Source organism: Strix uralensis, chromosome 5, assembly GCF_047716275.1.
Source record: "Strix uralensis isolate ZFMK-TIS-50842 chromosome 5, bStrUra1, whole genome shotgun sequence".
In the NCBI taxonomy this organism is placed as follows: Eukaryota; Metazoa; Chordata; class Aves; order Strigiformes; family Strigidae; genus Strix; species Strix uralensis.
This window is the reverse complement of record NC_133976.1, coordinates 69,620,669-69,644,145: the sequence shown is the minus strand read 5'-3', so window position 1 is coordinate 69,644,145 and position 23,477 is coordinate 69,620,669. Positions and strand designations below refer to the sequence as shown.

General features: G+C 39.1%; 1 protein-coding gene across 3 annotated transcripts in view; it reads left to right on the top strand.

Annotated features, from left to right (window-relative positions):
* The window catches only part of PTPRO (protein tyrosine phosphatase receptor type O), a 153,418-nt gene that overhangs the window by 99,306 nt on the left and 30,635 nt on the right, over window positions 1–23,477 (top strand). For all 3 annotated transcript variants that reach the window (XM_074871525.1, XM_074871524.1, XM_074871526.1), the window contains 8 exons: window positions 396–842; window positions 1,831–1,992; window positions 4,640–4,839; window positions 7,273–7,393; window positions 9,858–10,051; window positions 12,492–12,603; window positions 18,089–18,240; window positions 20,880–21,000. In XM_074871525.1, coding sequence (XP_074727626.1) covers window positions 396–842; window positions 1,831–1,992; window positions 4,640–4,839; window positions 7,273–7,393; window positions 9,858–10,051; window positions 12,492–12,603; window positions 18,089–18,240; window positions 20,880–21,000 — 1,509 coding nt within the window. The remainder of the gene's footprint in view (window positions 1–395; window positions 843–1,830; window positions 1,993–4,639; window positions 4,840–7,272; window positions 7,394–9,857; window positions 10,052–12,491; window positions 12,604–18,088; window positions 18,241–20,879; window positions 21,001–23,477) is intronic.

Sequence of the window (23,477 nt, the reverse complement as noted above, 5' to 3'; positions counted from 1 at the left end):
TTTTTTCAATTCATTTCTATGGAAGTATTTTTTTTTAGAATCAAGATCTTTTTGGAAGACACACTGAAATAAATGAAGATCGACTCTTACAAATTCACACTTGAGTAGCCTTGCTGCTGTAATAGCACTGAAGTCTGATTTACTGTGACTTCACATCTACTTTTCTTCCTGGTATTCTTAAATCATGATTCTTCTGTGAATTTACATTCATCTTGATCCCACTAGAATAATTTCTGTTATAAGTAAGAGAAGGTAGAACCTTAATAAGAACAAGTTATTTTAAATATCCCTAGATGCATTGTTTTTTTGCAAACAATATTTCTCTGTGGAATTAAGACATCATAAAGGTGCACAGAACATACCTATTAAAAGACTAACCCTTGCTTTTCTTTTAGTTCCTTACCCACCTCGAAACATTTCTGTTCAGATTGTACCAATCAACAGAAACAACTGGGAAGAGCACAGTGGAAATTTTGCAGAAGAATCATTCATGGGACCACAAGAAATCATAAGGAAAGAAAAACTCAGTCATTTTTCTGACAATCCCTCTGAAATTCCAGCAGCGAACACATCTGCAGCCTGGCTGGACTACCGCTATAACAGCACAGAGTATGAAACCACGTCGCAGCCGTACTGGTGGTCTAACGAAGCTGAGTCATCAGAGGGTGAAGAGGAGTTTGTCAATGCAGTTTCCAGTGATTTCGAGGCCAGTGATGTCAACACATCTGGAAAACTCACGCCAGAACCCCCTTCCTTCCTTCCTGTGCAAATGGTGTTGACCTGGTTACCACCAAAGCCACCTACTGCATTTGATGGTTTCCATATCAATATTGAAAGGGAAGGTAAAATAGAGCCTTATACCCTTTTCATACCTCTTTTCTATATTCCATTGGTGGATTGCCTCCTCTACAAATTATTAATCACCTAGCATTGTGCTTCAGAGGGCTTTATAATCTGTATTTCTTGAGAAGTTCTTGCATTGAATAGCATCTAGTTCTGGCTGGGTGTCATAAAAGTAGGGGAGGAGGTGTAAATTGCAGTTTGCAATTCACTTTTGTTAAACAAGATTTATACTGTCATACATATTGCTGCACTGTTTATGCTGCGGTTATCATAAATCCATTCTGGTATCGGAAAAAAGGATAAATGAGCTGATAGAATTCTGAGACAAAGAAGGTACATTATACCATGTCGTTTTGTCTGCCACTGAGAAAGGTTCTCAGGGGGACCTCAACTGGAAGGGGCATACTGAAAAGATAGTCTAGATTCAGAGTAACAGTTATCTCAGATGACAGCTACCAAACTATTCCTTAGGCCACAAGGAGGCTGTGGTGCAGAATGGGGAGACTTTGCAAATGCTGGAGCTACAATAAAATTGCCATGTTGCTTAAAGATTTTCTGTTTTAAAATCTATTTTATCCAAATGAATTTTATTTCCTGATGAGCAGTTTTCATAAGCTTTCCCATACTGAGGGCAAATACTTTTTTTTTCAGAATAAGAATGCGATAGAAAACTGGAAGTTCCTTTTCTTCCATGCTGTGCCATTTTTTTTCTTGCACAGTCATGGCAGCCCTATTTTATCATCCCTTCTACAGAATGAAAATTTGGCCTGGGTTTATTGTTCCTCTACACCTATACTGCAGCCTTGGTCGTTAATTACTCTTGTGCTGATGGCAAGAAATACAACTACGCACATAAATACAGTCCTTTTGGATACCTTTTAATCCCACAGCAGAAACAGTATTAGCATGTCTGATATAAATAATTTTCTCAGTGTCTGGAACCTTTCAAATTTCAATTAATCCACACTGTTTTTCCTCCCGATTTAGAGAACTCCACGGAATTTTTGACAGTGAGTGAGGACACTCACAAATTTGTTGCTGAACTGAAAGAACCAGGAAAATATAAGTTGTCTGTAACAACATTTAGCTCCTCTGGCTCTTGTGAAGTTCGGGGAAGTCAATCAGCAAAAACACTTAGTTTTTACATCAGTAAGTATCTCAACAAATCTATCTTTTTCTCCCAGACCCATATGACTAATATACAGAGTTTCACTACTGTGGCAGCTGTGGCATCTGCTGCAGGATCAGAAGAGTCTGGTCTTCCAGAATTCCCTGTGCCAGAGAAGGAAATGTAGTGCAACTATGTTATATCCTGCCTGGATGGGTCTTCATCGTGCCATCTTGGCGGAACTAAGAACTAAAAGCAGGTGATGTATTTGATAGAGTCATTGCTCAGTGTTCAAAAGTGAAACAGGTTCCCCTCTTGCATCTTTCAAAAAGAGGATTTAATTCTGAGAATTAAATCAGTGGTTGTAGAGATTCTTGAAAATACTTCCCTAGTCCTGCAGGCTGTATGAACTGGGTTAGGGATGAAGGGCATCTCAGGCTGAGAGCGTGGGAATTGCACAATTAAACACTGAACTCTGAAATTACGTGGTCTTTTTGAGAACATGGGGCAAATTACAGTAGATGAAGTAGTTCAGCCTGCTAAATTCAGAGGAGAAAAAGTAATTTATTATTCCCCTGTAGAATCCCAGGGTTTCTTAACTGAAGATTTAGTAAAAGACAAAGTAATAATACACTACTGTGTAAACTAATATCATGACTGACAATTAGATCAGCAAGCAAGACAGGTGTTGGTGAATTCAGATTATTATCCTTCTGGTAGCTGTGGTCACCTTTGTACCTTTTTCTACAAAAGGAAATAAATATAATCTACAAAATGCCCATACGGGGGAATACTTGCAGCACTAGACAATTTTATATGTGTGAGGATAGTGTCTCCCTCAAATCATGAATGCTGCAACAAAACACAGTAGCAGAAATATTCATACTGAAAGGAAATGTACTCAAATGCTTAAGTAATTATTAATAAAAATTGTGTCTTTAGTAGGTCATAACATTTACAAACGCTATTTAGCCTTAAATTCATCATAAGGCTTGACTGCATGTAACTGAATTCCACTATCGCTCCTATGTTTTTAACAACTTCATAGTTGAAAGAAACATTACTTGGAAAACAAAGAGAAAAGAGGAAACAGCACATGAGAGAAAGAGTCTCTGCTGTTGCAATTTCACTGTTGTCTGGTTTTCTTTAGGAATAGTTGTTAGACAGCTTTATTATATGGAAAGCATTAAAGTATATATATGTATAGAAGTATAGCAAATAAATTATGTAGCATTGCTATTGCTACCAAATGTTATTCCATTTTACAAGGTGTGACTTATTTCCATTAAGCAATATGCAACACAGTGTCCCCCATGAAGCCTACTAACTGGGGACAGAGACCTGAGAGAAATATGAAATTCCAAAGTATAGGTGTATGGATTGCTAGATTAAGGATGAACTTTAATCTCTTTGGGCATAAAGTATTAAGATGTTATAGGAATGTAACAAATAAATGTATTTTACATGTAACATGAGAACATTTGGGGTTTTGGGATTTGTCTGTTAGTTTTGCAGGCTTTTAGAACCAGATGAGGATTCTTGGCAGTTGTCTTATTTATTCTGTAAAACACAAGATCCTTAGTATTTTAGATAGGTTTTATATGTATTACTGGTAGTATGCCAAATCTGAGATGTGCACAAGTACTCTTAAGGTGAAATTGCTTTTCCATTCCTCTTTATGAGTCTGATCAAGTAGGCTTTTTGTCTGGGGACTACAACATGGGCGACTGTGACATGAGGTAGCTCAGTTCCCTTAATACTGGTGCTGAAACAGTTTCTGAATAGTAAGAGCTACACATACATCCACTGGCTTCAGAGGCTAATCAGATGATCAGATTCCTCTTTTTACCTGAGTAGGTGTGGGTCTTATCCTTGTAGCACTCAGTCAGTGTATCATCCTGTCAAATTACTGACTTGTATTACACATTTTTGTTGCACCCAGATAGCAGTATGGATTGTCAAATCTTATAGGCTGATCTTACACCAAATTCTTACTCTGGCATTTGTTTTATTTTCTCAATAAATGTAAAGTACCTTTAGAACTGTGTGGAGGAAGGAATGTCAAGGAGAGAGCTGTCAGAAGCGTTACTTAAAAGAGACAAAAAAAGCTGACAATTTTCATGAAATCTGAAATTTTGACCAAGTCTAGCTGAAGTTATTTTCCAAATTGCTATTTTATCTATATTTAAACCTGTATTCTCCACCAACTGCTTCAAAAAGTCCAATGGAGAATGAGATTCTTCACTGTAGTAACCTCTGTGAAGTCAATTTTCATGCTTCAAGGCTGTAGTACGCTTGGAGGGTATGTTAATATGTGGAGAGGTGAAAAAAATTATGTGCTTATCCTTTAATATTTGTCAATGATCTGTACATTAATGAATATCACTACTTTTAAAAGTTCCCTTGGAGCAAATTGCTGGGTGGTCTCTGTTAAGCAATAGAGAATACTGCAATGTGAATTTTTGAACATTTCTCTTGTCATCTGCTGCTACAGGTGAAAAAGCACCAGCCACGGGCTGTTTCCCCGGGGCTGCCATCTTCTCTGCCTGAAGGCTGCGAAGATGGACAACTGTCAGTCCAGCCTCTTTCACTAGTAGTAAATAATCCCATGAAAGAAGGATGGTTTAACATATGTGACTCAAATGCATAGAGTGGCTTGCTCACATGTGCTTTTGGGACATATCCCAGGCCCCACAGGTGAATGGATAGAAGAGCTCACTGAAAAGCCCCAGCACGTGACCGTGACGGTACTAAGCTCTACTACTGCCCTGACATCCTGGACAGCATCACAAGAGAGCGGCAGCAACAGCACCATCGTGTCTGTGGTCTCCCTGACCTGTCAGAAGCAGAAGGAGAGTCAGAGGCTTGAAAAACACTACTGCACTGAGGTAAGGGGCAGAAGCTGGAGCCTTTCCAAATACTTTTCAGAAAATTGCTAATCATCCTGCTGTTTGGTGTTGTCATGCCCAGGGGTCCTATCAGGCTCAGGGCTGCAGAGCACAGCAGTAGGTGCTCCCTTCTGCAATGTAAAGGGATATGGCTGATGTGGAGTAGAGGGGAGAGCACAGCATTCAGGAATGAAAGTGTGCAGTAAACCATAGTAGTGTTAAAATTTTATTTCTGTTGGACTGACTGTGGCCAATCCTTTGTTCAAGCTTGTGAGTTATGTTGTACCCTTTGAGACATTTTTGTGGCAGTAGGTAAAATACAACACTTAGGCATATGCTGTAATCCATTTGCATTAAGCAAAGTGCTCACATGCATGATTATCATCAATCTAGCATAAATTCTTTCTTAAATATCCTACATACGAATACAGAACCTGACTCTAAAGTTTCTGGAAGTTTAGAGGTGATCAGAAGTCAGCTTTCCTTTTCAACCATAAAAAAAGATGTCAGCACTGGGAAGTGAATAGTAATTCAGACCACCTGTGATTTGGATGGACAACAATTCTTTAGGGCTGCCGTATGGGATATGTTTATAGCGATCAAGAATCCTGAACCCCAAAATATGGCAGTTTTCTGTTACTTGAAACCCCTAGTGACTGCAACCCCACATCAGGTCCTGTGACTATGATGGATCAGTGGCATGTGGCTTCAGTTAGAAAGAGGTTTTGGCCCACATCTTAGTTACCTTACTGAGATGCTGATAAGGCCATTTTCTGAGCAGTGCCACAACCTCTATCTGGCTCCCTAAATGTGTGTGATGGGGGAGTCTGAAAAGGACTGCAGTGCTGCCCCATTACAGCCTCAGCTTACCCATGTGAATGGAAGGAGACTGCTAACACTCCCAGTAAATCTTCATCTCCTTCAACTTTGTGATTAGCCTTGCAAATTAATTAATTAATTAATACAGAGTCTGCATCCTTTAAAAATGTCTTTTAAAATGAATCTTTGTCAAAATGTTTTGAGTTTTAGTCTAAGAATGGCCATGAGCTTAAATGTTTGGAAGTGTCTTTTCATGACAATTTGAGAACTGTTTTTCAGAATCAGCTTGTAATCTCCTTGAGTTATTTTCCTTCCATTTATTAAAAATGCAGTCATTTAATCAGGAAGCAAAACAATACAGTAGGTGATTATAAACCATGGATCACAAGTATATACATATATGATTAAAGTAAATACTACAGAATTCATCTGCAAACTCAAAAACAAGTACCTGAAGCTAACCTGCGAATAAGCAAGGTATCTGTAAAAGTAAATGTGTGCTTATTGCAAGTAGGTAGAAAGGTCTACATACAGTTATTTGTTTCTTTCTGTCATACAAATATTCATACGTCTCTAATCAAATTTTATCAGTTTATTATACCTGTAAATATTAATGGCTGTTGGTTTGAATTCTCTTTGACAAGCTGAAAAGGGCAAAATTCAGTGCAGAATTCTATCCATTCCTACCATTACACATGATTTAAAAGTGATTTAGCTTTCCAGAGCAGCTGTTAAAGACAAATTCCCTTCCTCACTAAATCTGTGCCGGCACTGATACGTTCACATGCATCACAATAAACCACCAGTGCAAAAGTGGCTATGACACAGACTTTGGAAAGGCTGCAAAGAAAATATCAGTAGGAAATATTAGCCTGCAATTCTAGGAATGGGTGCATGAATTCCTTTCCTCAAAGCTGCTCTGTGCATTTGCTGTTAGCTGGCTTTTCAGGAGATAAGACTTTTCATACTGTATCAGACCAGGAATCACTTGATCAGGCATTCCTCCTCCAGCTCTGACCGAAACCTGGTGCACCACAGCAGAAATTTTAATGGTGATGTTTCAAACCGAAAAGAAAAACCACAAGGTCCCTTAGTCAGGTTTTGTAGTGCTGTGCAAAGGAGGTGAAAGAGAGTAATTCCTCTCTGATTTCAGCATGCAGTCACTTAACACTTGTGTTCAGAAGACAGCTTTCCCATAACGCTGCCTTCAGCTCACATAGCTGCAGACGAATCAGATGGCCGATGAAAAGCCTCAGGCTTTTATTGAAAACAGATGCTCTAAATACTCCAGCCTGATTAATATCACCTGAATATGAATAATGTAGCCTGAATATTTCAATAAACTTTGACAGTAGGAGAGAGTGGGTCTGCAGTGTGACACCTGACCTTACTCAGCAAAGCAAGTGCGATTCTCTGAGTCAGATCATTTGTCAAGTCAGTCCTGACTACTTTCACAGTTCCGACATTTTGGGCTTAATGAATGGAGTTTTAGCCGCTGATGCCAGTGTGTTCAGAATCATGCCTTTTGTAACTGGAGTAGTTCAAGTACAGTCTCAATATTCTTTTCATTAACCAAGTAAATACCTCATATCTGATGTATTCCCCTCCTATTAGGTGAATTCAAGCAGCAGCCTCATTGAAAATCTTGTTCCTGGTGCCCAGTACCAAGTTGTCATTTACTTACGGAAAGGACCGTTGGTTGGACCACCTTCTGATCCTGTTACATTTTCCATTGGTAACTCCTGCACCTACTGTTTGAAATGTGTTTGCTTTGTTTTGTTTTGTTTTTAAATGTGTAGCGTATTCATTAAGACCTAGAGCCCATGAAGGAGTACAAAATGTTGATTACTTCAAAGGTCATGAACACTTATTGAGAATATTTTTCTTGCATTGTCTAGCCCGTTACTGAGGTAGGGAAAATACTCCTTCAGTGCAAGACAGGTATTTCACATTTAAATGTTATTACCAAATCTAACTGGAGAGCAATTATGGCCAGGATTCAGACACAGAGGGCCCTGTGGAAAGAACTGTCTTCACTTCACCCTTGGACACTGGAATATATGTTTGTCTGTAATAGCGCTCATGGTCTATGTCTTTTAGGGTGGGAGTCATCTCACTTAGGTGTAGCCAGCCTGAGCTGCAGGAGGTCTGTGGTGCATGGAGAGATGTGGGCACTTTCTAGAGGTGTTTCATTCCCACTGTTTCATGAAGTGTGTGGGACTGCTGTTACGATATTTGTTGCTGATGTGCTTTATGAAGGATGTAATGTGGCCCAGTCTGAAGGCCACAGTGCTGAGAGTCAGGAGAGCTGGCTTATCTCCTACAGTACTATATGACCATCACCAACTTCAGTTGTGTATGCCTTGATTTTCTTGAGCTTAATGGTGGATCTTGATGTTCTCAGCTTTGAGATTTGAAGATAGGGGAGCTCTCTGAGACCGAGAGTAACATTTTCAAGAATGTGGTTTTATGGTCAACAGGTAGAGGTGCTGCCCCCATGTCTGTAATTCAGGATTCCACCAGGCTCCTAAATAAAGAGTCACTTAGGATAGAATTGAGTATCTTTTAGTTTCAATATAATTTATTTTGTTAATGTTACCACTTTAAAAAATTTATTAAGAAGAGAAAGGGTAGAGAGAAAGAGATTCAGTGTATAGAGTTACATTTGCAGAGAAATATTTAACCTGAGTCACTGAGCTTCTACTTTTGACAAATAGTCTGTCTTGTGGGAGAGTAGGTGGCTGAAAGCTAGAGATCTTCGGTGTTTTTCATTCTGCTTGCTCTCTGTGATGCAGGGAAGGAACTGAAACAGAAAAACCCAGAGTTAACCTGTTAAGAATTGAATTCTTAAATGAAAGCAAATATGTCGGCTAGTGAATATGGTGAGATCATTTCCATTCTAGGCAATCTCCTTATATATTTTCATAAATAGGGTCTGAATAAAAATTTGAAAATGTTTCTTTCAGTAAAGGAAAAATTAGTAAGAAAAAATATATATACTTTATTATTAAAATCTCTATTATTGGACAATTTTTACAAATGCCTTTGATTTTCTTTATCACTGTAGTTACTTCGGAAATCTGCAAAATTCTGTTGTCACTCAAGAAAGTAAAATAATATATTCCCAAAGTAACTATGTTACTTCATTTTCTCCACTTTTGTGTGGCCCCACAACCATAAAAGGTTCTTACTAAACTCAAAATGGCAGTTTCTAAACAAAACATCTCATAGGTTTCTTATTATAAAGGAGATGTTTCTATGGAGTAAAACAACAGTTGTATGAGTTTTCATTTCATAACAGGATATTGAATTTGATATTAAAATAATAGAACTGCAAAACAAACTGTTCTGTGAAATTATCAGTGGTGGTTAATGATGGATGAAACTCCAATAAGATAAAATACACTTTAAAAAGTATTCAGTTCTCCCCATGTTTATCCTAAACCTCACTTTCACTGGGTGAGTGTTAACACTTTAGGGAAAGCAAAGAAAAGATGTGGTAAATGATTTATGAAAGGAAGGGCAATCATGTATTAACATGGGCTGAAGTAATCTGGGTGCTGGTCTCGGCTCTGACCCAGCATGCAATAGCTGGGGCTCTGCAACCCCTGCAAATGTTAGCAAAGCACTTATTTAAGTTAAGTCATGAAGAGTAATTGCTGTCCAGACAAGTAAGGGTTGCTGAAGTTGACCCTTATGTGACATTTTTCAAATCACTTGACTCCTCTTTCTTAGTGTCATCGTCTGTGAGGCAAGAATAGCAATACATGACAGCACCTTTGGGTTCCCCAGGGAAGGAGGGCTAGACATAAAAACACTTCTTTCTCCTAGTCTTCATTTTCCAAAGTGTTATGGCTTTTGATGCTTTTGTTTTTGAGCAACTTGAGATATCTCCTATACGTCCTGATTTTCAAAGTAGAATAGAACCTTCCATTTATAAAAAAGCAAGCCCTGTACTTTATCTCAAGCTAAGCAGCCAACACCAAGTAGCCTGAATAATTTCTGAAAAAGTAGACATAACAAACTGGAGAACAAGTGCTGAAAAAATGATACTCAACTGATTGTGTCAAGGAAGCTCTTGGGAATTAAAGTTAGGAATAAACCAGAAATAGGTAAAACTTGGTTAAGGAAAGATACTGTTTTAAAATAAAGTGTAACTGATAACACACACATTACTAACCACAATTTTTGGTTTATAGTGCCTACTGGAATAAAGGATCTGATGCTTTACCCTTTGGGACCTACTGCTGTGATTTTGAGCTGGAACAGACCCTTCCTTGGGGTGTTCAGGAAATATGTTGTAGAAATGTTTTACTTCAACCCATCAACGATGACCTCTGAGTGGACAACCTACTATGAAATAGCAGCAACCGTCTCCTTAACTGCCTCTGTGGTAAAGGGACTATTACTGACTATTGTTTTCCCATGCTTTTGTGGCCCTGGCACCTTGTGACATTTCTTTGCCCAGCCTTTGCCCCATGAATATGTATATACACCTTTAAGCCTGGCACATTTTTCCAGGCAAAGCAGAGAAAATGGCCAGGATGCTAGAGGCATTTTCTGTTCTAAAGGGAGTGCCAGCTGAAACATGCTAAATATTAAGCAGAGAATGAGATAGAAGATGAACCTCTCTTTTGTTGACAAATGGGCATGTTCACCAAGTCCAGAGGCAACTTCAGTTTGTGGGTCAGTTTGTCAGTCAAGGCTTTAAAAATTCCATCATCTCCTTGTGGGGGTAGTAGTCCAAAGCCTTATCTACATAATTAATATTGATAATATGGATTTGGGGCTCGCAGGCTAGTCTTGCAGTGTGCCATCTGAAAGGCTTAGCTGCAGAGATGCTCTTGTGAAAATAGCCTTTATGATTCTGAAGCTACAAAGACTTTTGTCAGGATTTCAACTAGGTGGAGACTGGTCTCTAGAAGAACACACATACATGCATCTTTGCAGAAATAAAGTGAAATTTTCTTCTTATTTTCCATTATTTCCTAGAGAAGGTGAACAGAGTTTATTCAGACTTAGCTATAGCACAAGACAGCAAGCAATTTTAGCTGAAATTAGTTGTTCAGAAAGTTATGAGTATGCAAAAAGGATAGCAATAACTTTTGCTGCTTGTGAGAGCCACAGTGATTTACCGTAATTGATTTGCATAATACCATTTGTGGAGTCATTTTGGCTACAGTGGCTTAACTGTAATTGGGTACGTGACTGTAAATCTAGCACATAAATCTTCAGGGAAATTAAAAACAAACCTAAGTTACCAAATGAGTAATTAATATCTTGTAATCATGACTCAGCACAATTAGTTTAATACCTGAGAGATACGAGTCATCTTAGAAGTAATGTCATTTTCCAGAGTTAATGTGGTTCATTAGAAAATGAGATGATGTTGTCCCTTACTGTTGCAAATCCTGTTCAAGAAAGCCAAGTTGGAATTCCTTTGTCTGAATTTCAGTCTGAAATGCAATAGTGCTATATCACAGCTAAAGTGAGCATTTCTTAAAGAATAATTTTAAAGAGTAAGCCTGAATTAGAAAAAGAGTGTCTCCCTGTTCTTCTGTTATGGCATTTAGCATACAGGTAGGTATTGGTGAACTTTTGGATGGGTTCTGTAGCGGTGCTCCACATTCCCATCATGTCCCACAAATTTCTTTGTGATCTGCTGACATCTCTGAATGATATATTCTGGAGCAACAGTGTCAAGCCCAGTGAGAAGGCAAGGGCATAAAAAATCTGATGGCTTAGGTCAAAAATTATTTCCTGAAGTGTTATCATTTGGTGAGAACCTTTGGAACTGAATTTGCCCTTTCACTCTATTTAGTTGCTTCGTTCATTTTGTGCTCTGCATCTTATTTTAAAATTGTCAAAGCAATGTTGATATTTTCAGTATTACACCAGGGGCATGTCAGAAGAAGTCCAAGCATCTTTAAGGTTGTGGTGTTAATTGGATATAACTTTTTCTAAAAAGCATGAAGAGAATAGTCCACAAACCCTATACTTGGATTGCTTTGTAGTATCTGGGGAAAAGAGGCCACTGCAAACAACAGAGATCTGTAAAAAAAGCAGTTTTTAATTTGCTGAAAGTTTTCATTATTTCCAATTTGCTTTTATTTTGAATTTTAAAAATATCCTGAGGCTTTTCATTTAAACATAAAATTAAATATTTGAAGTGCTTTGCACTGTCAGTGGAAGTATTTGAATTTTAACTTAAAATATTACATATGATATTGTAATATGAAATATAATACATTTTATACTTCATTTAGATCTCATTTGTATTTATACATATAATTTCTATCTCATAAGTAATTTATATTTCATTCATATTTAATTTATAATAAATGATAATACAAAGTGAAATACGCTTTGAAAATTGGAAAAAAATAAGTCTTTTGAAGTGACAATATCTGAGTCAAAAACATTGTTTCTAATTTATCCTCAAACCCTATTTAATCAAAATAGAAAAGCCTACATTTTCCAGTTAAATATTATTCTGCCTTCATCAAATCAGAATTTTTGTGATGGAAGATCACTCTGCAGGAATCATTCTCGCCACCCTGGAAATCAGTGAGAGGTTCCTGTGGTGGGTAGGGCCTGGGACCACATGCATGTGGATAAGCAGCAGAGCCATCACAGCCATGTTCACTCCCACTGCACAGATTTTTGAATAAATTCAAACACCAAATTACAGAGATTTCCACTGGAGTAAGGAATGGGAGCTCAGTAAAATCAATGTGGGCACTAGATTTATAAATTTTGTTGTATTTTATAAGTCACACCTCATGATGGTGAATTTTCTCCTGAGCTGCGGTTTGTGTTTTGTCACTTTACAGAAAATAGCTAACCTGCTGCCTGCTTGGTATTACAATTTCCGGGTCACCATGGTGACCTGGGGGGACCCAGAGCTGAGCTGCTGTGACAGCTCCACCATCAGCTTCATAACAGGTAAGCAGCCATCTGAAAAGATTGTGGAAATGCTTCTGGGAGCAGAAGTGCTGAGAAAGTCCAACTTGGGTGTTGTGTTTCACCTGCAGATGCATGCAAGTTAGGATATTTAATGGCTAAGTGGGGTTTTTTGGGTTTGTTTTTTTGGGGTTTGTTTTCTATTTTAATTTTTTTTTTTAAGAAGAGCTCTGACAACTGCTTTAAATGCATATATGTAATTTTTCTATGCAAAGCACAGTGCTTGATTACTCTGTTTCAGTCCTCTATCAGCTGAGTGCATGGCTCCAGTGAGGGCCAGTGATCCTGCTCATCTTTTATGACACTGTATGTTTTACACATTGGGAAGTTAATGGGTAAATAAGGAATCTGAATTCTTGGGTTTGATAACGTTATGAAACATTTTTCCATTTTGCAATGTTTCCAAATATGTTTTCCTCCTCTTTCCCCCCTCCAGTAATTCACAGGTGAGACACCTTAGCTAACACAGAGTTATGCACTCTTAGGCAGACCGAGGCAGGTAGTATATTTGGTATCACATTATTCTCCAGCTTTGCCTTTTCTGCTGGATGTTTTTTCCTTGCTCATGGTAAGGAGAGAAGGGTGCTCCTGTGATTAAGGCATTGCACCCATGCTGGCTAAATTGGCCTTGGGAAACTGTGTTGGTGCTGGCAAGTCATTCATAATCCAGATTCTCAGCTGCAGTAAATTGATATAACCACATGGATTGCCCTCTTCCAGCTGGGACCAGCCTTGCATTGAACACACTCCATTGTCTCTTGTCAGATACTTTGGGTTTGAATCTTCAATATATCAAACAGATTAGCTGGAGAGGGAAGAGCATAGAAGAGCTCCTATTAGCACCTTGCCAAGTGTTCCTAGCACCCAGGCTGGTTAAGTCAAAGTTCCCTTTTGAATCATTTTGCTTTTATGTTCAGCTCACCTTGCAGAAGGTGATTGAAAGCAGTAAATAATTCAGATCCACCATGAAAGAAAATAAAGTATGACTTGCTCTTTTCTAGTTGTAGAAATCAAATTACAAGGAAAATCAGGCTACAAGGTCCCAGCCACTCCCTCCAAAACAGATACTAGCCTGGTCCCAGATTTTCTTTTTGGCAAGAGGCTAAGAGGATGTAAATGAGGAAGGAAGTGAATAAGACCCATTTGCAATGATAATTAATATAGTGCCTGTGCTTGACAGAGACACAACAGAAAAATTATTAGTGGGTTAAGTCCTAGCTCTACTGAAGTAATCAGAAACCCTCCCATCCTGAGATATCTGATCCCAAGCTACACTCCTGACACATTCTGGCACTTCTCCAGTGTATCAGAAACTCACAGTACCCACTGGAGCTCCGTGAAGGGTCTCCAGGGATATTCATTGTCCTTTGGCATCAATCAACTTTTCTGTAGCACTATAAGGAAGCAATTTTCCAGCTGGTTGGTTGCTGTATGAGGGGAGAAATGTCTTTTCCAACTGATTCAGATACCAAGTTCAGCATTTTAGAGTGGAAATGTTCCAGTATGGCCCTCACACTTCAATATTGTGTCTCCAGAAACCTTCAGCAGGAATTAGGGAGATTAAGGTTATTCCAAAATATAAGCCGTTGTCAGGATCAGTCTGGATCTCTATATGGGGAGAGTAAAGACTGCTACTGCTATTACATGAAAAATAGATCAACTCCTTAACTGACAGATGTGGACAAAGTCAGAAATGGATGAACCTCTTAGATAATGTCATCCACTTCTGGCTGGCAAAACCTCTCTTCAAAAAGGTCATCTGATCTTAAGTGAAAATACCCAGAAAATATCCTGCTGGAAAGTTGTACCAATGCTTAATTTCTCTTGTTATCAAAGGTTTATCCTTTGGTTCTGATCTGAATTTTTCTAAGTTTAATATCCAGTCCATAATTCTTGTTACACTTTTCTCTCATTGATTGAAGAGACACAAAGCTTTTTTTTCCCTCTCTATACAGAATTTAGTTACACTCTCTTCTGTTGATAAATTGCCTCCATTGAACTCTTCAGGTGCTCTCACAGTAAGGCAATTTCTCATGTTACTTTTTTTCCCTGCTCTGCCTCTCTAATTTTTACTACCTTTACCAAAGTATGTGAAGACTGAAAGCCTGCTGAATACTCCTACAGAGGCAAAATCAGCTCCCTATTCAATGCTCTCCTGTTTGTGCATCTAGATGATTGCATTTGCTATGGCATCACACTGGAGGTCTGTGTTGATTTACTTCTGTTCTGTGAATTCTGACTCCTTCCTATGGTAGCTGCTTTTCAGAATTTGTCATTTGAGAAGTGTTGTCTGCATGTCTTTTTCCTAAAGTCTCAACTTTGTACCTGGCACTCTGAAATACTTTTGTTTGAACAGGCCCAGCATAGGGGTCTGTAATTCAAATCACAGCCCTGTCCAAATCCTCCACTCCTCTGCTAGTTGCCATGTTATTTGCATGGTTTGTTAGCAGTGCTTTTACTTTCAGAGTATTGATGAAAATGTTGAATAGCAGTGAGCCAAATCACATCATTTTAAGTGAAGAGTCCTAACAGAGAAATCTGATTTGGTCAAATTACAAGTGCTTATCAATAGATGGTCACCATTGAATGTGAGCATTAAATACACTTCTTTCCTCTGATTACCTTATTGCTTGCATGCTCTTCAGCTTTGTCCAGGGACTGCTGTCAGACTAACTTGTGAGAAAGTGGCATGCCAATTTTTCATGTCTGCAGGTTTGAAATATTTGTCCCCAGAAGGTGCTACCTTTTCACTCTTTCAGGTTACCGGGGTACTGCAGAGTTCTTTATCACCCTCGGCCTCTTTCTTTCTAGAGAGGGAACAGATGGTTTTATGGAGCACTTGGTCCCTTTCTGCATCATTCTGAATAACACTACCTCCCCTGCACAGTTTGCTAGGAATTAAAACAAACAAAAACCCCCACCAAAAAGCCCTACATTTTAAACTACTAGAATGAAGGTTTTGTAGTCTTCTTGACAGTACACCATCTGTCAGTTCTTCTGTGTGTAACTGGAAAGCTAACTTCTGCACCTGGAACATAAGCTTGATTTTTTAAAACAAAGCAGAATGATCATCTGGGAGTTTGGGACCACACCTTGCAGAAAGCTCAGAGCAGACAAACCATTTCCCTAACGCAGGAGTGTCTATAGTGAGGCTAGGGCTTTACTGAACTGCAGTACCTGGAATGAACCAGATGATATATAGCTCTCTCCCATGACAACTAGTCCCCAGGAGAATAGGGGAGACTTGGGGGATCCCAGAGACTTATTAGAAACACCACTTTTTCTCTCAGGCTCCTGGAGCAACATGCTGCAGCACAGTTGCACGCTGTTGTTTTAATGCAGGGAGAGATTGTGGGACTGCCAGTGTTTCTGTGGTGACTAACGAGTTTTTAATGCCACCTCCTGTACAGCTGGATTTAAAGCAATCATAAGCAAGGATGCTTTAGACCACTGACATTTTATTTTACAGTGAGAATGCTTTTAGCTTTGGAGAAGCAAAAAGACTAAGACAGATAGACTCTTGGTGTTGGTTGAGGACCACCACGTCTGTTGTCTGTTGGTCCCCTGGATGCTTTCAGCTCTCACAGTGGGCCAGGTCAGCAGTGGGATGTAATTTCCTACACCCTCTGGGTGCCACTCAGCTGCCAGTGGAACATGGTGCTAGGGGAGTGGATCATGCAAGCCCTGGCCCTTAGTCTCATTTCACATATCCTGGACATTCATTGCCAGATACCTAAAGGCAACAGCTGTGTGAACATTAAGAGGGAAAGCATGTAATCGATATTTAGGTATAGGAGGAAATTATTATTAGTGTATAGTATTCATGCCAATCGTGACCTTAAATTGTAAGGAATACGCAATCCATGCACAGGGGTGGACTGGGAACTCTAGAAATTGAAAGAAGGATTACTTGAAAGATTTAATACTAAATAAGGTTGCTTCCTCTCAACAGCATAAAAGGACATTTCCAAGATTAATTTGAGAGCCTGCTCTTCCTAAACGTTTCTAAATGGCTCTAAATTGTCTGTGCATTGTATTTGCTGCCTTCCTCAGCGATTATTTCAGTAAATCTGTTCGCTAACGAATGTCTCAACGCAAAAGTCATAGAAGCCTTCGTGAAAGCAGCAGTGACATCTTGTGGCTCCTTCAAACAGACCCGAGCTCCGGGTACCCGAACTCCGGGTCCGTCCTGCGTTTCATCTGGGCTGCTGGCCCCCGCAGCTGTGCCGGGATCCAGGGCTCGGGGGTAGGAAAGGTCCTCTCACCAGGCAGCCGTGTCTGAGCTGCCTTTGCACGAACCCGCTGGATTCAACGGGGGCTTGTGCAGGGGAAGATCACTCAGTCCGCATCATTTTCCCTGTGGTGCTTCTAAAGAATCTACCAAGCAGAGAGATTCACACACTTCCCTGTTTTATTCACATTAACCCACTGATATCACTTTGAGAGGGAGTTATGATCTTTACCAATTGCTGACTTTCACTTTTGGGTCTCCACTCAGTTTTAACTTAAATCCTAACTGAGGACCTGCACCTCCGAATTAGGCAACCAAGGTGAGCTGAGCAGCTATACTCCCTCTGCAATTAATAGAGAGAGGTAACTCCAGGAGGTAATTCTCATCTTAAATACCTATATTAGGAGGAGATCAGTTGCTCTGGAGGTTGCTATCTTTCTTCTTGGGTTGCAGGGAGCCAAGGACTTTCTGGCAGCCCCAGTGTAAGACAAGCCATCAAATGGGCTGCTGGGGCTGTGGTGGGGCAATCTGAGCTGTGCAGCACAGGGGACAGGAGCTGGGTGTGTGGAGGAAGAGGAGGGACAACAGCTGCTTCACGTAATACCTAATAACATAACTACCATATGCTTGTAGACTAGACACTTGGTGCTTAGATGGCTGTCAGCTGATGGCTGCCTTCCGTGATGGTGGGAGTTTCACCTTGGGAACAAAGGTGGCCATAACTTGTCATGCAAAAGGATGTTCTTTGGAAAACTGCAGGTGTGGGGCTTTCTCTCCTAGGATAATGCAAGCTCAGTGAAGAGAAGGTATTTTTTTCTGTGGAAAAGTTATCCAAATTTTTCAGTGTGACAATTGTTTATTTCTCACTGATTGTCATTTCTTTACAGTGCTATAACAGAGTGAAGTAATATCTGAGGCTTTTAACTTGACTTCGAATTCCATTTATAAATGTTGACTCAAAAAATGGCTTGTATCAGCCAGTAGCTTCATGATTTTTTTTTTCTAAACTGAATGATTGCAAACAGAAATGTGTTTTTGTTCTGAGTATCTCCCAGGTTAAATGCCAGTTTTTGTTTCTTTCAGGTACAGCTCAGGCGCAGATGCTTCTACTAACATTTTTCTGCTATCTTTGTGATGCTCTCTTCCTAACAGTATCCTTTGGCAGAAGTTTATTACTGGATTTGGTAATCAACTGTGTTAGACCCTGTCTGTAATACACTTGCCTTCTTCCTTCAGCACCAGTGGCACCCGAGATTACCTCCATAGAATATTACAACCACCTTTTGTATGTCACCTGGACCTATGGAGGAGATGGTACTGACCTTTCTCATTCTAGGATGCTGCATTGGATGGTCATTGCAGAAGGAAAGAAAAAAATCAAGAAGAGTGTAAGTATGAATGGGGAAGGTGTTGCTCATTTCTCTTTTTTTTTTTTTTTGCTGAGTTAATAACTTTGTATTACAAAGTTTAAGCAGGTTGATTAAGATTTGTAGAAGCCTGATCAGTTAAAGCTATTTCACCCCCTTAGCATGCACTTCCAAAGACTCAAGCTCTCAAAACAGCCAGTGGACAAAATGGTTCAGTGGCGATCCAGTGCAAGTGTTGATAATTTAGGTAAGAATTTTAAAATAGCTTATAAACTTCTGAGCTGCAGACAGTAAAATATAGAGTATTTTTTAATGAACAGATAGGGTCTTTTCCATTTCTATTTATTAACCAGACTACACTACTGTCTGAATTTTTTTTTAGCTCATTCAGTCCAGGTACTATCACTTCCCATTTTCTGACTTTATCAAATAGACATCCTTATAAATTAGATGGTTTTCATTTTCTGTTTGAATACAAGTTCCGCTAACTGATGGCATGAGGGTTTCACCCAGAATCTGTGCACTTCTTAGAAAACTTGAGATGTGTTCTTGGCACATTTTCTTGAACTCTTTGAGCATATTTAAAAATCACTTAGAAAAATTAATGGGGTTTCCAATTATGGATTAAAGTCATGCTGCTTCAGGGTACTGAGATGCATGTTTAACCTGAAGCAAAAGAGCAGCCCCTGGGCATACAGTGAGAAGTATTTGAAACAGCAGTGCAGCACTGCATGCAGGAATGTATACGGCCAGCAGTGTAGCTTCATACAGCCTGTGGCCTGTGACTGTCTTCTATATCACTATTGATCTTTTAATCATTGACAGGGAGAAAGTGTCTGGTCTTTTTCAAGGGAAACATTTCCCTTCTACAACTGAAGACTCAGAAGGTTCTGAATTGGAAGTGGATTTTCAGCATAAGCACAAATTCATCAGCAGTTTTCATTTATACAGAGCACCCTGGCTTTCACTGGATTCCTGGTGGCTGCAAGAGTGCACCCATCTGGAGCTTGTTGCAGCATGAATCTAATTACATGATTAGTAGAACTGTTCAAAAACATGACATTTCTGAACAGCAGGAACTTTCAATATTTGGATCTTTGTTTCAAATGAGGAAGAAAACTCAACATTTTAAATTTTTTTCTACAAATAAAATATTCTAACAATTGAATTCTAAAAAAATTGTGGTGTGATACCCCTCTCTTCTCTTCCTTCCAAGTCATGTTCTTTGTACGGTTATTATTCTTCCAGGAAAAATCTGATTTCTGTGCCATTCAACTTCATTGAATATGAAAATCTTAGATTAAATAAATATAAAATAAACATTGAATATGAAATTAAATTTAAAAGAATATTGAATATGTAATTTTAGATTAAACGAAAGATTAAAAATAGAGGGTATCTATAATAGAGTATATCTGCAGATAAAACTTCAAAGCTTTAGGAGTGTCTTTAGAAATGTTTGTCTTCATATTATTTTCAGGACAAGGGAACCCAGAAAGTATTCTTTAGGAAATTGCTGCAACAGCCTATTTATAGCTAACTTTTATGGTCCTGCTCATATTTGTAAATATGGGTGCATGCTTGCAGGCATCAGGGTGTACCTCTTCTCCTAAGCTCTGTTAGTCACTTTCAAAAATGGTTTCCTTTAAAAACCATACTAGATTGTAATCTCTTTATCTGATTTATTATGATTCTTAAGATGGTTATTATGGTTGTTTTTCTTGTGGGATTATTAAAATATATAGGTAACGCTCTCAGGCAATGATGACTTTTTCTTCCTGTTGCTTGTGTACTTCCCAAGACTCTGTAGAAGTTGGTCAGTTTTTAGAGAAGTGATGAAAATCATGTGCACAGTCCTGTTAGTCTTTATTCAGAACTGTCTGTTTCTCTTGGAACTGAAAGCTTCAGCCTGAAAATTCAGTGACTATGAAAATCAGCATGAGATTCCTTAATGTGGCCTTTCTAGACAGTCCACAAGTGCTCTGAAAACAGTCTGTTGCAGTATCTGAGTTCTGCATCCTTCTCCATGACCCTGGAGAAATGGGGAGCTTAACCCTAAAATAACAGGAAGAAATTATTTGCAGTCTTTTGAATCTCAGCTCAGTTTTGGATCATATCTGGTTTCAAACTTGCAGATGACTGAATTCAGGCCCTGAGATATATTGTCAAGTCAACAGGTCTCCAGGCAGGTGTTAGACTTGCCCAGTCAGATTTAATTTGCAGGTTCTTCAGGTATATGAAGGCTTGCCTATGTGTGTCTTGTGTACTCTTCTTAGATATCTGACCTGATTTAAATTAATCTAAAATTGCAACGGACTCAAATCCATGGCTTGTTTAGCATTTTGCACAACTTGAAAAATCTAGATGCAAGAGTACTGTCATTGGTGTGAAGGAGATTTTCTTTCTTCCTTAAATTTTCACTGGTCATATAGAAAATACAGCCTAAGATTGCCGCCTTTTTGCATTGTGATATTCTGCCGAGTGTTATGGCTTTCCACAGTTAGTTTCAGTGGGAACTGGTTCATTTAACAAGTCTAGAGTATGCAGAAAACATCTGCTGTGATGCACAGAGCTTGCTTTGTAGTATATTAAGTGACAAGATTCATTTTACAAGAAGGATGTATGTCATATTTAACAGTTGGTGTCTATAATTACTGTAGGTAACACGCAATGTGATGACTGCAGTGTTGAGCTTGCCTCCGGGGGACATCTACAACCTTTCAGTGACTGCTTGTACTGAAAGAGGCAGCAATACTTCCCTGCCCCAGCTTGTGAAATTGGGTAAGAAGTGCTTGTTTGTAAGTCATAAACTCACTCCTCATCTCATTTGACTTTAAAAGTAACTCTGTCAGCAGATTCAGCATCTTTGTTATTTCAGAGTCATGTACCTGTGACTGCATTTATTTTGCAAAGCTGTAATTTTCACCTCACCTTGCTGTGAAGATTGTCTCATTCCTGTATGTGAATCTACTCTCCTAGAATAGTATTACCCAAGAGGAACAAGAGTGGCAGAATTTGACTGTAAGTGGAATTAGGAGAGTGGGAATCACTTAATGTCTCACTGGGAGAACAACTCTGCTTCATAGCTGCTTCCCTAAGGTCTTGAACATAGGCAGGTTTTGGGAATGGTGACTCAGGCTTTGCAGATGAACTTTTCAATACAAAGCAGAACCTTGTTTCTGAGAAGTCTAATTTTGGGTCTGCACTCTGCCACCTGGTCTGGTTTCCTGTCTCTCCTCCTCTCTCCCTGAACATCTCTGTAGTCTTCCAACACCAAAAATGTACCCTTAAATCAATGACAATACTCTTTACAAAATGTACCCTTAAATCAATGGCAGTACTCTTTACAAAAACACTCAGATTCATAGCTGTGGAACCCAGCATCATTCTAAGAGATATATATGTAATCTACTCAAAGAAACAAAAAAAGACTTGAGAACTTAATCCTTAAGGTAGGACTTCAAAATATAAATTTGTGCCTAATATCTTCCTTTACCTATGAGGAAGGCTGGACACTGCACCATTGTACCCTAAGAGATTTTACTTCATCTTTGCACACATGTTGAGTTGTTGAGTCCTAGGTGCCTAAAGCTGTGAAATTTCAAAGTGTGCCTAACTGCTTTTACAGGCGTTAACTCCACTGTGAAGGTGGGTAAAGAAGAGTTAGTAATTTCAAACTGGATTATCTTCTCTACATGCATAATAAACCTTTTGTGAGTGACAGTGAAAGAAGTGAATTTAAAGGACTCCATAATTTCTAACTGAATTAGAGATCTTGAAGCAATTGTCCATTCATCTTTCTCAATAGCTCTTACTCAAATCTCCTAAACAGTGCTGTGGCAAGCTGTACAGCCACAAGAATCTGAAGTTCTTCTAGGTCTTTTTACCAAAGGGAATATTTGAAAGATATAGACAAATTCCATGGATTTTCCCTTCCCTATGCAAGTCCTGTCCACTGTTTTCCCCATGCCGTGTGTCTGTGCACAGAGTTATGTGTGTGTGTGTGTTTGTTCCCAGGGCTGAGTGGGTAGATGTGTGAGGTTGAGTATATACCCTGCTACCATTGTCTAAATATTTTAGGGGGTTATTTCAAAATATCAGCTAGCTTTATCTTTCAGACAGGTCCACAAGTGCCATGTATTATTCATGTTGTACACCCTGCAGCCTAGTTTTATCTTCCTGTTCTTTGCTTATGGAAGGCAGACTCTTACTGAACTGGTATAGGTATTTTGCTCTTGCCCTTTCATTGACAACAAAGAGAAGGTGGAATGAATTCTATTTTGATAAATCACTTCTAGACTTCTGGGTGTGTTTTTTTTATTGGTTTTGGTTTGTTGTTTTTTTCTTTATTCTGTTTGCACTTTGAATAGGCAATAGTAAGGATATTTTAGTAGAGGTTTTCTTCTCTCTGTTTCTGAGGGAGCAATGGGAGTTGTAATTATCAGTAGTGGGAACTGACTCTAAGTGATAGACGACTCAGCACTTGGCAGTCACTTAAGCATTCCTGCCAAATGTTCTTCCCTCCATGATGTTTGCTTCATCCTGGCAACTTTCCACTTGCAGAAAAATCAAGCCATTTGCTGGAGGCAAAAGGAGGGTTTGCTTGGGCTTGATGCCCAAATGCAAAACTCATATTTTAATTGAAGTCATTTTTTACCTGGAGTGAGGGATGGAATGTGTTTCTGAATCCAAGAGCAGATATATGGGTATGATTAAGGGAGAGGGACGCTTTCCTATGTAGTTCTGGGACAACACGTACACTGCAATCCCTGTGACAGAGAAGAAGCCACGTAAATGTGCCTCAGTTCCTACCCAACTCTCTCTCTAATGCCAATATAATCTGGGCAGCCTCCAACCCTACAACACTGATCTGATTGTCTGAGGATCAGATACATCTCCAAAATGTCTATACCCACTTGAGCAAGTCTTTTGTGCCAGGTTTTCTGTGGCAGATCTTACACATCACGTCCAGGCTCCTGTGACAGCATCTCACAGAATGAGAATAACAAATTATTTGTGAAGGGAAAAAATAAGAGTAAAATGTTTTTGTACATAGCACATTGTATGTAGTGTGTCAGGATCCTCAAATCAGGTCATTGTTTGAGAATGACAACTGTTATTAAACATCCACAGATTAGGAAATCTGAAAACGCTGGAAACAGCTCAGAAATGTACAATCCAAACTTTGTGCTCTCTGAAGGCAAACCAAAGGAGCCCAAGATGCCTGAGGCGCTGAAAGCTAGGCATTGCCAGTACCC